Genomic DNA, 16170 nt, shown 5'->3' with positions numbered 1-16170 from the left:
GAACTGAGATATTTAGAACATTTTCAAGAGATATTAAGGAGGGAGGCTGATAAAGAATTACCTTCTCTTCCAAGTGCTGAGGACAGTCACTTTGAAAGTGATAGACTCAGGCTCAGCTACCTGCTGAAGCAAAAGGTGAGAGATTAAAGCTTATATCTCTTTAATTTGCACTGACCACAAAGACAGGTGTATCTCCATCTGCCAGGATTTGATTAGAAATTCTATTTTGGAACTGAAAAAAAAAAAACTTTATGAAACTTTTATTGAAAAGAGTTGCATTTTTGTGAAAAGAATTGGTTTTACCAACTCAACATTTTCTGATAAAAAATGTTTTGTCAAAATTATTCTTACCACATCTTTCTGAAAGAGACAAAAAGACAACTTATGACATTATTTAAAAGATACATTTTCTTTTGCTTCCCATTTGGCATCAGAAACATCACAGAAAAATTGGTATGATTCTGTAACATTGGAAAGGTATCAGAGTTTCCGAGAATGACATTTTAGTTTATGGGAAACCTCATAAAGGATGTTATCTAAGTTTAAAAGTAGCTTAGAAGGAAGCTAAGGTGGCTGGACTGCAATTAAACTAAAGGAAATGTATGCTGTGACAGGCTCAGCTCTTGCCATATTAAGGCTGCAATGGCTTTGCAATTAGGTGGAAAGTCTAATGATTCAGAAGCTCTCTCTTAAAATTGCATTGAAACTAAAACTGACAAGACAGAAAGGGAAGAATTCTGTATAGAAAAGCTTCATCCAACACCACAGTTAATCATAAGGCAGGAGAAATCATGTATGAAGACATCACTGAAATGTCCTGTCTAAAAACATTCCTTTAACTCTAATTTTTATCACTTCTAAAGTTTGAAGAACATCCACATCAATCAAAACTTGTACAGTTCTGCTGCATCTAAACTTTTCAGAAGTGCCATTTAAAGTATGCAAGATTTTTACTCAGTCTGTTCTCAAACCCAATACTTCTTATGACCTCCTTAAAATTTTGTCTTAAAAAAATAGATCTAATATAAAGCACAGAGAGTTTTGCATATGAGAGGGTATATCAGGTCATGTGGTTTTTGTTTGTTTGGTTTGGTTTGGTTTTGGTTTGGTACAGTTTATGGTTTTTTTGGGGGTGGGAGAGGGTTGCAGAAGGAACAATTCTGCATAATTTTGACCAACACAGATAACTGAAAGTTTGTGTGCCAACATTGAACATGCTCAAAAGAGAGTCTATAGACATACAGACATTTACAACATACTTGAAATGTCATGTTAGTTTCATGTTTGCAATGTTCATGTAATAAATAAAGACATTATTAATGTCCTTCCTGTCTGACAAAGATAGCTCATGCAGCTGATGAGACTTAAAAACCCATTGTGGAATAAGCATCAGAAAAGCCCCTAATGATGAGGGCTGGCATCTTGTCAATGAATTCTACTGATTGCCTTAATTCATGATGACACAGAAAATGTGTTTGGGTTTCATTTTTATTGTCCTGCTAACCTCAGCACTGGAATAAAAATGAATTAAAGTATTTGTTAGTGTTCTTGTAAACAAATACATTGCTTCCCCATTAGAAGACAAGGCCATTATTTTTAAAATTTTGCACATCATTTTTCCAGTCCAGTAGCTCTAAATGTATTAACAAATGGTGTGGGTCACCCTATTCCAAACTGAAAGCAATTCTATTCAACTGGAGATAATATTGCGGGCTTTGCGCATGATGGAGATAGTAAAGCTCTACAGGGGAGCATCAAAAGGATATCTTAAAAGAAACCTGCAAAATCAATATTCACTGCCTGAGGCATGAGTTGACCATCCTCTTGCTAGTGTGCCCAACAGGAAACAGAACCAAACTGCCCTAGGCATAGAGACCTTTCTAAAGTACTGATGAACCAGTTCTAATGAGCTGAACACTTTGAGGAATTGTTACTTATTAAAGGTTTGTAAATCAAATGTGTCTATGCCAAGTTAGCATGTACAGCTGAGCCATTCTCTCTTTCCACTTACACTATATATTCAACAGGTTTCAGTATTACATAGTATCCATTTCTATAAAGAAGAAAGATAATGCTGTTTATTTACCAAATCATAGAATCACAGATTTAGATTGGAATGGACCGCCTGAGAGCATCGTGTCCAACTCGTCTGCTCAAGCAGGGTAAACTAAAGCAGCTTGCTCAGGATCATGAAACTGATTCAATGTCAGAAAGTCAATGTCATGGGTTATCTCATTTTATGCAATGGGATACAAAATTTGTCATGAATGTTAAACATTCACACTAGGTATTATCCAATCCACAGACAAAGCATGGGAGCTAAGACCAAGTAAATCAAAGTTTTGTGATATCAATCTTCTTCAGTGGCCTGTCTCTTTTATAATTAAGCACATCATACAGTCATTGTTAAAATTACAGAAACCATCCTGGGATCAGGCTAGAAAAGACTGGTCTCCTCTCAAGGTGAGTACCCACATAAATAGTTAGCTACAGAATCAATTTCACTTTTATACTTTCTCCTTCTGCCCTGTAAGTCTTGATTTATTATATGTACGGTGACACTGTTTCAACATGGGGATTTTAAGTGCCCCATTATAGAACCACTGATTGATGCAGGTTTGCCTAAAGCAGAGAAGAGAACTGAGCTGAGCTCCCATACATCCTGAACAAATTCTGTAATGACTAGGATGCCTTGAGGACATGGTGTGGCATCTGCCCTATCACCACCACTTTATTCTCCTCTAAACATAACCCTTAGAATTACAGGCAACTACCTTCATGAATACCATCATGAAAATACCATCTGGGATAAAGACCCAAATAAACTGAAAAATACTTCTAGTCCTAATGACAGGACAGGAATAATCCTTGTCCTCAGCATTTTCTAGTGGCTATCAACTAGATATTTCTTAAGCTACATCCATGTGCTGACTTGATGGTTAGATCTTATACTGAAGTGCCTAGCCTTCATCATGCCATCTAAAAGGATAAATTTTGATCAAAGTCTTAGATGATGGTCAATTACTTTTAAAAGAGGCATGACAGCATCTAATGTGCATCACTTTTTTTTTTCTTTTTTTTTTTTGGCATTAGTCAATTACTTTTTAAAGAATAATTGCAGCTAGTAAAGACCTCTAGACATTATGTAGACATTATGACCTCCCTGCTCAAAGTGCACTAGAAAGAGCACTCAAAGGGCTCAAAGAATATCATCTACAGCACACTGCTAAGGATGTTGTCCAGACATGTTTTAACAGTCTCCAAGGATGGAGACTCCAAAATGACTTGTACAACCTGTTTGAGTATATGTTAACCCTCACAGGAAAATATATTTTCTTACATTTAAGCAGAACTTCCTGTATTTGTGCCTTTTGCTACTTGCCCATTCACTGTATATTACGGAGAAACACAAACACAAATCAACATAGCCAAAAATCCCACAGGAAAAATGATTTTACCATCAAGCACTGTAGTAAATCACTAATCTACCTTTGGAGCCTTCAAAAAAAAAAAAAAAGTAATTAACAGACAGTTTGTCTGCTTCTCAAAAAAGTCCACCAGGTTCGTAGGCTACAGTTTCTACACTTACTATTTACTGTACACTGATAGCTTCTAATGTCCACTCAGGAAGCTGATGATTTGTTTGAGAGATTTCCCGGTTACACAATGTTAGCTGCTTTCTGAAATGCAGCGTAATGATACAAGAAACATTATTTCATTCTACTCTGAAGAGCCAGTAGCTGAATTGGCAAATATGAATTGGCAAACAAACCACATTGGCTGTAAGTCTTGTCAGCTCTAGAAGAAAATTTTAGCTTTTAAATCTGCAGCTTTTCTTAGTTTCTCATTCTTCTTTTCTGGGGAAATTCCCAACTATTCACTGATAAACCACATTGCTGCATGGTGAATTTAATAATTCAAGTACCAGCTTAGTCACATACTCACTGCCCTATAATTGATGTGAGTTCTTCACAATACATGTATATTAGCAAAATGTTTGTGCCTTGACTTATTTTTCATTTCATCATATAGCTCTTTAGAGTATTTATATATTTATAGAGTATTTATGTATTTAAAGTATTTTTACTTTACAGAGAAATCATTAAACATTCATGGTTCCAGCAGAAACTGAGGAAATAAGGCATTGAAACAATTGCCAAATAGCTGCTCAGAAAACTTACTGGCTTAGTTATTAACAGGAAGAAGTGACACAGTACTCTACCTCCAGAAGATACCACCTCTTTCTTGTCCCGTCTTGGTGAGATTTCCAGCGAATGCCAAGAAGAAAGAGTTAGCCACATATGCCCTTACATTTCTGGTAGGTATTAGAACATCAAAGGAAACAATCACTATTTGGAGCACATGCCCTGAAAGACAAATGCCAGGGTCATGCAGTTGATGAAATAATTATTTCTCTCAAATAGGTTGCTGAGTGTATAGGATGTATAGGATCTCTCTCTCCTGTTGATCTCAGTGCAGGGAAACTATCTCCTACAGGACTGAAAAATACCAAGGAGTGAATGAGAGTTTATTTTTGTGAGCCTACTCATATATCACACAGGTATTAAAAAGTGAGTTAACACAAATTTTGGTAGGTCATGCAATGAAAACTTATAAAAAGGAATTAGAACAGCAACAACAACAAAAGACAAAATGGAACATATTATCAAAAAGTCCATTTATTCTGTCTTTACTTAAAATCTAATGACAAAGACTTTTATTAATGGCTATGTATTAAAAGCAGATTTTCCTGGACACTTTGGAACAGATACTGAATTCAAAGTCCCTTTCACGTTAATACATTAGGTGAAACTAGACCTTACCCACAACAGATTTGATTAATCTATATTTGATTAATTTATATAATCTCCAAGACAGAAATTTGCTCCCAGTTAGTTATGATTTCATATCCCTATTATTCTTTATCTACTTACTGAAATGAAAGTAATTTGCTATATTTGGATTTATTTCAGTTTTGTTTGCCATTTCATGTCCTGTATTTTTTAATCCTAATATTTAAATATAACTCACCTTCCTAAATTACCCTTGTATGCAAGTTCCTAAATTACCCCTGTGTGCAAGTTAGTTATTTCTGTTCTTGCTGTCAAATCCAGTCTATTGCATCACTGTAGCTCAGGTAATGACTCACTACTGAATGATTTGGTAATTTGCTAAACTCTAGACAATTTCAATAATAGCATTCTAGATACCCCCCCCCCCTTTTTTTTTTTTCTGAACCAGTGAAGGTTGCTAAGTTACAGAAACGTACTTATCTACTACATCAGTTGTAGGCACTTCAGTGCAAAGAAACAATCTTACACACCCACATCATAAAAATAAACATTTTATTAGTATGTGCTATAAGGAGATGTATTTTATTATAACCCAATCTTAGTTCTGACATTTGGGCTGTGTTTTATTTTGCATATCAACATTTACCACTTTTTTTTTTTTCCTAAGTATTTTAAGGATCTAAATGGGAACGTAGCACTTTTGCAAAACTTCATTTAATTTCTTGGTTATTTACAGCTATTTTTTTCTTGAAAAAATGGCACAGATTTTGATAGAATATTTTATTGGTGTCAAGATTTTCCTACAAACTGTACACTTTCCTTTGACACAAAGTGAAATTAAAATGGATCTTAAGTGTTTCTACTTCAGACATTTCCCGGAATTTAATGTAAATTTTATAAATAGTATTTGGTCAGAATGATAATGTGGATGTTGTGACCACACATCAGTTGTACAGACAGATATAAACATGTTTTGTATTGGCAGTGTATTTCCACTATCACTATCTTGATTTTTAAATGTTTTTAAATCTATCTTCGCAAATAACTGGATAATTTTTTAACACAGCTGCAGTGAACAACTTTATATATTTTGTTTTACAGGGTGAGGGTTTCCCGTGACTTATGAAAGCATTAATATTTAATTGGAAACACATACATTTTATCAAACTATATACAGAAAGTCATTAGAATATTAAAACAAATATATATGTCATTGCAATATTAAAAAAAAAAAAGGCTACAGGAAAAACACTGCCAACTAGTAGCTTGGGTCTGTTACAGAAAGATCAGTGAAAAGGCACAGTCTAGGAATGATACATCATATCTAGAGGTCTGTAATAACCAGCAAAAGTATACTCATCAGTGAGAACACCTGGCATATATGTGATATAATGCAATAAGCAATATGACCTAACTTTGGTCATTGAAAGAATGAGTTGTATAGAATGAATAGCTTCCCTCTAAAGGTATGTTTAGATAATTGTGGGCAGTTCTCAAGGACCTTACCATAATTGCCCTTCAAAAAAACCTTTTGCATAAAAATGTATCAAAATCTCTTTCTACGATTTTTTTTTTCAGTACTCTGTAAATAAAAGCTTTTACTAAAGTATTGGTTGAGAACTAAGTTCCTGAGCTTCAGATGTATGCAGTTCTCAGCCATTTAGACTGAAACATGATTCCTGTTATTGAAAGACTGAACTCAGTCTCTAAATTATAACTTGACAATGAAATCAGCATGCATCTACACACTCTATCCTCCTTCCTCTTTCTTTGCCACAAATACAATAATTTTGTGCTTAATAGGAACTAATAACATTCCCTATTAAATCAACATACAGGCATAAAATATATATATATAACATAAAATCACTGACGTATGTGTTTAAACCTTTTTTTTTTTTCAAACATGGCTTAAGATTAGTAAAAACAAAGAGAGCAAATCTTCTCACAAAAAATGTAACTAAAAATATTAGTTTTCTTTAACCATGAATCTGTATCATCTTCCAGTTTCCATTGATCGCTTCTTCTCAAAGAAGATGGACAAACATTGCAATTCCCTTGCAGTTTTTCTGATACTTGTTAAAGAGATTGTATTAAAAGATTGTAAAGAGTGAGACATACCAAGTCTTTTAACAAAATTGTTGTAAATGTAAATGCTTAAATAAAGTTGGAGTACTTGCTTTCTCAGTATTAAGCTGCAATGCCTTTCCTCTGAAAATTCTTGTGAAATAAAACAACAAGTGATGATACATTGCTGGTTTTGTATTCATGTTTGTAACACTGGAAATAAAAAGTATTTACACTATTTTTTTTACATCTATTTGACTTACATTTCCCATGACTTCAACACATCTAAACAATAGTTTCTGTTCAGAAATTATCGTGTTCTTTCTTTAAAATCAACACTTAGAATCAACTAAATTATTTTACCTAATGCTTAAGCTCAGTTATTGGCATAGCTGACATGCTTTTTACTTAAAACTTTTCTTATCAAAGTAAATGAACAAACTCAGAAAGAATGGGAGGTCTCTGTAGGATCTGAAAAATGTTACTTTCCCTCTACACTCTAAGTGCTCTATGCTAACTGTATGCCAGGATTTATCCTCTGAGACTGCACCTGTAATAGAGGTCAACATCACTGCACGTGCTTTCCAGGTCTGACATTCTAGCAGAACGCAGTGGTGCGTATACACATCATGGACGAACTGTCTGGCACACAGATACAGCATACAACAGACTTCAGACTATTCTTGTTTCAAGTCGATAGAAACATTTTGCATGTGATTTCGGTTGGAGCAATGGCACACCCTATCTAAATAAATGGCATAACTATTATTTTAATTTCCTTTTAGATATTAACTCTGCCAACAGCAATGGTAGAACAAGAGATCTGTGTCCCTGATTGTATGGGAATAAATCTGGTTTCTGATGAGCTTATTTCTCTTTGATATACAGCCTTTAACATGAGTTTCTGTTTTCCTATTCAAGGTAAGTCTGCTTTCAGACGTCTGTCTGTGGGTTTAATCATTGTTTCTACATCTCTGTTTACTCAAAGGTCTGAATACTGGGACTTTGTTGGAAGAAGACGTAGGCATTAGAGTCACTAGGCATCACACATTTTCCTTGAAAATCACCACTGGTGGGGTGATGTCACCCCATGTCACCATATCAGGAAATATGCAAGCATATTAATTTAAAGTCACATCCTGCCACTCTTTCACCAAGCAGAATTTTAGTCTGTGAGTAATGTCCCTCTACAGTGAGGTACTTCTCAATATAATACAGAGAAGAAAAAGCAGACCATTACTGGGGCTTAAAGAATATACCTTCCTAACAAAGCAGCTGTGACATAAATTTATTTTTACAGAGTTTTAAGGCTTATCTTGCCTTTGATAAACAAATCAGAAAGTAATATGACTCACATAAATATATTACAGGTGGATATTAATAGAAACACAAAGGCCCCAGCTCAGTAATCCTTGTTGTCAGTGAGCAGTACCTTACTTTCTGAGTAGCTGGGTAGTTCTCAGACAGTAGAGATAACCTGGTCTCAAGTGAACCACGGCAACTTTCAGAACTAGCAAAGCAATACTTTCATTTCTGCATCAGGCTTCAGGCTTTATTTAGGTGAACAAAAATCATGACTCCCACTCCTCAGACTGAAAGCTGGATGTATTTCCAAGGGAAATCCTCTTGTATAACAATGACTTAATGGGTAAAATGTAAGATTTACTTTATAAAATTCTATAGACTATACCAAAAGGTATAGAAGCCTGTATAAAGTTGCAGCTATGCCCTGTAGCTTTAAAGTCTATTAATCTATACGCCATGTTATATGTCTCTTGTCAAGCTACTTGTGTTTTTCTCCTTTCTGCAATAGTTAAAATATATCAGTCAACAGTATGTTCAATACATGCAGGTCTAATATAAATCAAATTTCTTTTCTTATATACAGAAAATGGTTTAATTTACATATTAGTCCTGGAATTGCTGTGAACAGTAGCACATCATGCTGAGACATTTTTGTTGCTTAATACTTATTTATATCTGTTCTGAGAACAGGAAATTTGAAAGTCCAGTTCTTTTAAAAAACTCATTATGCAATAGTACTTTACAACATCAAATTGAAGTAATACTTCAGGATACCAAAGGAGGTATGGAATTTATATTAACTTACAAAGAAAATCTAGTGTCTAAGTAGGGATTGAAGGTGTTACAAAGATTTAGTCTCTAAATACAAAATAATAATAAAATGCTCTTTTAAATGGCATGGAGGTGGAGAATAAAGCTTATCATGTTACCTTAATGCTACATTCTGATTTTTAACTGTAATAGAAATTTCCACTAAAAATAAGGGGAAGAAAAGCCACATGTTGTACATATGCCAAAGTGGTATCTATCGTTTCATCTCTGTGAAGCACACTTGAACACGAGCTTACTGCCTTACCAGTTAAGGATGCAGACCACTCTGGTAGATAATCAGACCTGAAATCAAAGAGATCACATTGACGATGTCCTCATGATCCAAAATGGAACTTTGCTTCTAGTGTCCAGTCAAGTGCAGCCGTACTAAAATAAATAAATAAATAAATAAATAAATATCCCTACAGTTCTGTCTTGCAAATAATGCACCACTCAAACAATTAGAGGTCCATATATTGAAGTGGCAAACAATCAGACAAACCTGTCACTATTGGAGAAACATGGGTCAAGTTTTTAAGTATTTTCATTATGCAAGCAAAACACCGGAGGATGTGTCTGGAATATTTTGTGCCCAACTCCTCTTCCACTCTGCCAACCCCATCTGCACCCTAAGGTGACTCCCTTATGCAGAACTTCAAATACTAACTCGAGGACATCGCCATGGAGACTCCAAATGAAAAAGCTCAACAACCTGGTCCCTCTGAGCACACTTTATTATTACTCTGAAGGCTACTGAGCACCGGTGGACCTCCTAGACCGGGTTTCACACCGATGCATCCCTCCGCTGCCCTGGGACAGGGCGGGGCATCGAGCCGCGGAGGTGAGGGGGAGAGAAGAGACCCTGGGCCCCTTCCCTTCCCTTCCAGATGCTGTCTCAGGGCTCCTGAGGGCTCCCCCGTTTCCCTCCTCGGGGAAAGCAGCGGGGAGACGCCGGGCCGGGATGGCTCCGGCGGCGGGGCCGAGGGAAGGGCGGCTCCGTGCGCTCTTCACCTGTGGGCGTGACCGCCCTCCTCCTCGTCTTCCTCCTCCTCCCCCGCCTCCTCCTTCGTTTTACTTGAAGGGCCGGCGCTGCTCAAGCTGCAGAGCCTGCGAGCGGAGCCGGTGGCCGGGGAGAGGAGGACGCCCACCCGCCGACCTTTGTAAAGTGTCCGGCTGGGAGCTCCCAGCGCAGGAGCAGCCGGAGGGGGGAGCTCAGGCTGGGTTCTCCACCGGGTGGACGCAGCGCCCGTCTCCACTGCCGTCCTCCTCTTCATCCTCCTCTGGGGGATCGCCCTCGGCCCTCCGCGGAGCTGACCGGCGGAGCCGTGCCTCGCCGGAGGGCGGCGGCGGGCGCCCAGGTGCCCTCGGCCCTCCGCGGCCATGGCGCTGTGCGCTGTGAGGCGGTGGGCGCCCTAAAGCGGCTGTGGGGCGGGCGGTGGGGCGGAGGAGGCTGCCCCTCACGGCCCCGCCTCGGCCCGGGGCCCTCCTGAGGAGGTCCCCCTCTCCCGGGGGAGGGGGAAGAAAAGCTAGCGGGACAACTTCTGGAAATTAACAAGGAGGGGAGGAAAAAGGAGGAGGGGAAAAAAAAAAAAAAAAAAAAAAAAAAGATCTTCTGTGGGACATCCTCAAAGCTCAGCATCACGCCGGGTGTCTGAGTTTGTATAAAGCCCGCCACGCTTGTGAGCATCGCCACAGCGGCAGGAGGAAAGCCTGGCTGCGGCCGCTGCACCGAAGTCCTGCGTGCTTCAGAGGCGCCTTGGCTTTCTGGCAGGAAGATGCTTCCTGTAGCAGGACCGTGTTGCTGCTGAGGACCTGCAGCAGGACCGTGTTGCTCCTGAGGGGCTGTGGAAGATGCTTGCCTTTGGGATTACGCTTGGAGAAAGGCCATCGGTCAACGGGAGAGCTGGCTGGTGAAACTGTCTGACTTTCTCCCCCTCAGGGGAAGTGGCTTCAATGGCTCCAGCTCCCAGGAGAAGCAGCAGGAAAGATGCCAACGCCTTGCCAAGCATGTCCTCAACTTTCTGGGCTATCATGATCCTGGCCAGTCTACTAATCGCTTACTGCAGTAAGTACATATTTGTCCTGGTGATTTTCCTGGACATAATCCACGCCCTTCCTGTCTGAGGTGATGCTTCTGGCAGAGGCCGAGGTCTGAGGCTGACAGGCGTAGGTACTGTGCCTCAGGCTTACTGCCTCAGCCCTTTTCCCCCCACGGTAAAGCAGGGAGACCGACTCTTTAGCACTGCTGTATCTTGGGAACATAAGGTGCCTTTAGGTTGTGGATGTGGCATTCCCACTCCAATCAGGAATGCTTACTGGATCTTAAGAATGAACTTTTCAGTTGCAGTAACAGTGACCCAGCGCTGGCTGTTTGTTATCAGATAGTACCAGCTCTTCCCTGCACTGCTTCACACACACACACGCACTCCTACTCCAGGCCACATTCCATCAACAGGAGATATTTTGTTTATGTTAATTCCTTATGGAAGAACATACTTAGTCAAGTGACAGATGTCTTTACATTACTGGGATCATCATGATCCTTTGAATGTGAAATTGCACTGGAGCAAGCTCTGGAACTTCCTAAGTGCATCCTCAACAGTTCAGTGAGCTTATGCTATCAGTTTTAGAGGTGCTTCACAGGTTATTGGTAGAGTTTTGCATATTATTTTTCAGGGTTGGTAGATTGTCTGTCAATCACACTGATTTACAGATAAATCTATAAGAGTCAAGTACCTGGAATATTAATACCTTTAAAGGTTGTAATTTTATTTATTTATTTATTTTCTCAGCAAGTGTAATTTTCAAGCAGCTGTGCAATATAAAAGCTATTATTGTCTGTATGTCTGTGAAATGCAAGTTTGTCTATAGTACCGGGATGAGATTTTTTCAACAGGAAGAATGAGGAAAAAAAAAATGTTTCTATGCTACAATAATAAAAAATGTAATTTATCAAGAGGGGCCTGCACAACTTTGCCAGAGTGAATCTACTCTGTATTTTCCCAACCTGAGTTGAATATGGGCTCTAATTTTCCCATAGTGTGCATTCCTTTCCTTTGCTGTAGCATAAAGGACTTTACTCTAGGCTTGTCTTGTTGGGCTGTAATAAGTGGTGGTTATGATGACTAGGAAATGATTCTGGTTTTCAGGAGCATGCCTGCTGCATTTCTTAACCCTCTATTCCATTGCCTCCAACTGTATCATATTCTCCAATGCTTTTTTTTTCTTTTTTTTTTTTTTCCTGAATTAAAAGATTGTAATTGCCCAAGAAAACCTCTAATTCACTTCTTTGCATGTTATAGGGACTAGTACTGACAACAGTGAAAGAGGCTTATTCCAAAAGGAATAGCATATTTTGTAATTACTTCTTGTAATTTAACACATTTTGCATTACACTTCTCATTAAAAATCATATCAAACAGGCCACACTTTTAAATAATTTCATTTTGTACATAATGCCATATTCAATATGTTAATATGGAGGCTATACTAAACAACACGTAGATTTAAAAGAATTTATATTTATACTGAGAGATAAGTGCTTCAGTAAAATCATATTAGAGGATGCAAGTGCAAAGGGAATTCAGCTGGATGATAGCAATGCAAAATATTTCCTTTAATTTGTGTTAGAAATCTCTGGAGAGTCCTAGGCTTTTTATGAGATGATAAGAATTGTTCTCTGAATATATCTTCTCTAAGCATAGCATCAGAAAGGGTTAACCATAAACTCTGACTGATCACCTCTATTCAGTGATGAGAGGTCTGACATGTTCGGTTTTAAGAAGTGAAGTTATTCATTTGAACTGTTACGTCTTGTTCTTTATTTTTGGCATTGTTTACTGATGCTGAACAATGTAGATGTTAGCTGCTAATATGAAGACAATTTCTGTTGTGTCTGAATGGCCAGTTCCTAATTACTTCTCTCAGCCAGCATCGTTGATGTTCCTGAAACATGTAGTACGGTCTTCATGTCATATAGTGCTGAAAAAAACACCATGCAGCTTAAAATATGCAGTGTCAAAACACTCCACCATTTATGCAATGTTTCACTGATTTGACAACTGCAATTCCAAATGTTAATGAAGCACCATGAACATTTCATCTAGCTGTAGTATTTGAAAAATTGCAAAAACATTTTTTGCTCTGTGGAAAGGCTGAGGATGTCTAAAAAATAATAATAATAAAAAAGAAGTGCAGCACTTTCTAGGTAAAATAGTACTTCAAAATTTTTGATTTCTTTTCAAAATCACATAGTGATCTTGCTTATTCAATTTTTATTTCATTAGATGCCTTATTTCTTGAGAAAAAGCATAGCAGGGGTGTGGGAAATGACAACTAGTTATGTTTTAAGAGTAACAGCTTCTCAGTATTTCATATAAAGTAAAGGAAAACCACCTGACCAGGTAAGGTGTTTTGTATTTTTCTGTACACCTTATACTCAAGTACATGGAAGTATACTGACTTATATTTCATATATAAAGCAGACTTGTATTAAAAAAATAAATCTATTATTAAAGTAATAGCAGGAACCTCATATCTTGTTATATCTCATTGTATCATTTTACAATATTTACATCAAACCCTGTAGCTCCAAAAAAAAAAAATCAGAACTTTTTTTATAGCATTATAAATAAAACTTTTGATTTACCTTGTTTATTTTAGTTTTTTAATATAGTAGTCAGACAAAGCTTTTTCCTGAATCAATTATATAGATATTTCTTCCCCTAATTACTTTGTGTAGCTTTTGTTTATGGGAATGTATTTGTTGTTCAATAGTTGTCCCTATTACTGGGAGCATCTAGTAAACACCATACTCCTAAGTTCCAATTGATAGCTAAACAGATAGTTATAAAGCCTGTTCTGGCTGTATGTGTACAGTCCATTAGACTTTAATTTATACCTCAGTTTCTGAAGCACAATTATGTTCTTTGTCAAATCACTTTTTCTTTCTTAAATGTTTAGATTATAGTGAGGGATAGTGGCTCCATCCTATGGTAGGAAGAGAAACCTGCATCGAATCAGTTAGGTTAGTTGCTATAGTGATGAATAGAATGTAATCTCCTGCCAAAGAAAAGTGGTTCTATTTGGTAGGTTCTCAACGAGAGAAGGCAAATGTGAAGTAGTAAATTATGATGTTTATATACAAAGTCCACTTGTGCTACTACCAAGGAGTTGGTTTACTTACCAGAAGCATCAGTAAATGTAAAAACAGTCTAGATAGGCTATCCTAATAGAAGGGGGAACACCTTCAGTTGCAATTCAGAGTTAGGAGCTGTGGTAATTTTGGATCCCAGACATACTTGTTTAATGGTCAGTAGTAGACCACACAGAAGTACATGAAATGAATTCTTTCAGTTACTGTCTTAATTTTGTGTAGGTACACTGAACTGCTTTTTTCCTTTTTTCTTCTTTTCTAACTGAGTTTTACATCTTTTTTTCCATGTTAGAAAGTTCAGCCAAAGTAAGGAAAAAAATCTATGATATCACAGCTGTATACTACATCAGAAATCCAAATGATGTGTTTGATTCAGAATCAATTTTTAGTGCATTTATTCAGTTAGCTTGGCTGAAAATACAGAGGTCCTTTTAATATGTAAATAATGACTTTTTAAACAACAAATGATTCAGCTTTACTAAAGTTATCGCTGTTGTGAGCTTTTGACTTTCCATATTTTGTACCGTTTTGAAAGCATTAGGAATAGAACATTACACCCCTGTGGTGTTATAGGCTTTGCTGGTCTATTAAAGTCATACTTTTAAAGGCAGTATCAAAAGCAAGCGGTACTTGGAAAGTTCACCTTCATGTTTTAAATGTTATGCTTCAAAGAGAGCAATATGAGGCCCAGTATTTATGCGAAGTAATGAACTTCTAGATTTTTTTAATTATCAAAATGCAGAATATTTCATGTATCAATACAATTGTGCATCAAAAGTGCAAGTTCATTCATGCTATTGATAAATCAAGCCCTCAGCACAAATAAAACAAAAACAACAACAACAACAAAAAAAAAAAACTGAAAGACTTTGGTACCATTCAAAATGAAGATAATTCTTTATATATATATATATATATATATATTAGTGTGTGTGTGTATATATATATATCTCATTCTAGATTGAATTCATATTGTTATATGTAGAGTAGACACTGCTCACTTGAGAAATACCTTTTCATCATCCTCTTCTGGAATTACTCATTGTCTAGAAATCAAAGACTACTGCAAATAAGTCACCTCTGAATGAAGGGCTGCAGCTCTTATTACTGACCCTATATCATTCAGATCTTTCTCTTTTTTTTCCTTTTTTTTTTTTTTTTTTACAAATGAAAAAGATTAATAAATCTGTACAACAGATCTGTAGTTTTATTAGTTTTTCTATGAGAATTACTGTGCTTGTATTTTTCCAAAACTCTGCACTCAGAATTAATGTGACATAGAGCAACAGTAATAATTCAAACTTTGTTTCAGTCTAGTTGGTGTATAGAAATGAAAATTAATCTTTTGTGACATTAAATAAGAAAAGCAAGATATTAAAATTTTGTTTCTTTATAAAGTATCTGCTGCTTTTTTTTAAAAAAAAGAAATCTATTTATTTATTTATTTTAAATTAAAACCTTTGCTATAGTCTTTGTGGCCTCTACAATGCACCATTATTTGTCAGTGTTAGTACCAAACTGACACTGAGGTTGTCTGACCAGTTATGCTGCAGTCTGTCCAGATGATCTTTACATACGGTTATTGGCATCAACAAAATAAATGTATTTTTATTGCTTTTATTATTGAAATTAACCCTTTAAGGTTGAATAATCAATATTTACAATTTCTCAAGTATATTTGAATTCTGATAACTACTACCTCCATGCAAGTACACAGGTAGGTACAATGGGAAACAGAGGAAAAACTAGAAACAGTGGGATATTTTTAATTAAATCTATGGCATAGAATTCTCCATTCTCCTAGAACCCCAGTAGGGTTGTAGGAGAGATCAAGATTTATTTTCCTCTCCCCTTATGCAGTATACTATATTTTTCAGAGGATATAGTGCAAAAACAGTATTTGGTGCATGCACTAGAGCCCCTTTGCTCTGGACAAGTGTGCAAATATGTGAGAGATTCTTTCACTTGGGGCCCTGTTGATCTTTCATTCTTTGCTTAGTGACTACTGAAGAAGAACAGTGAACAGAACTTAACTGAGAC

At 36.9% G+C, this 16170-nt stretch overlaps 1 protein-coding gene across 6 annotated transcripts in view; it reads left to right on the top strand.

The window, feature by feature from the left end:
* The first annotated feature begins 9850 nt into the window (after nucleotides 1-9850).
* Nucleotides 9851-16170, top strand: part of TAFA5 (TAFA chemokine like family member 5) — a 437226-nt gene continuing 430906 nt past the window's right edge. For 3 of the 6 annotated variants that reach the window (XR_011092064.1, XR_011092063.1, XM_068669700.1), the window contains exon 1: nucleotides 9851-11040. Coding sequence is in view for 2 of the 6 variants with exons in the window: in XM_068669700.1 (XP_068525801.1) it covers nucleotides 10929-11040 (112 nt within the window). In the remaining 4 variants the exon portion in view is untranslated. The remainder of the gene's footprint in view (nucleotides 11041-16170) is intronic. The other 3 variants (XR_011092065.1, XR_011092067.1, XM_068669699.1) reach the window with 3 other exon arrangements.

Source organism: Anas acuta, chromosome 1, assembly GCF_963932015.1.
Source record: "Anas acuta chromosome 1, bAnaAcu1.1, whole genome shotgun sequence".
Lineage (NCBI taxonomy): Eukaryota > Metazoa > Chordata > Aves > Anseriformes > Anatidae > Anas > Anas acuta.
The sequence above is the reverse complement of the archived record's forward strand: the minus strand, read 5'-3'. Positions and strand labels throughout refer to the sequence as shown.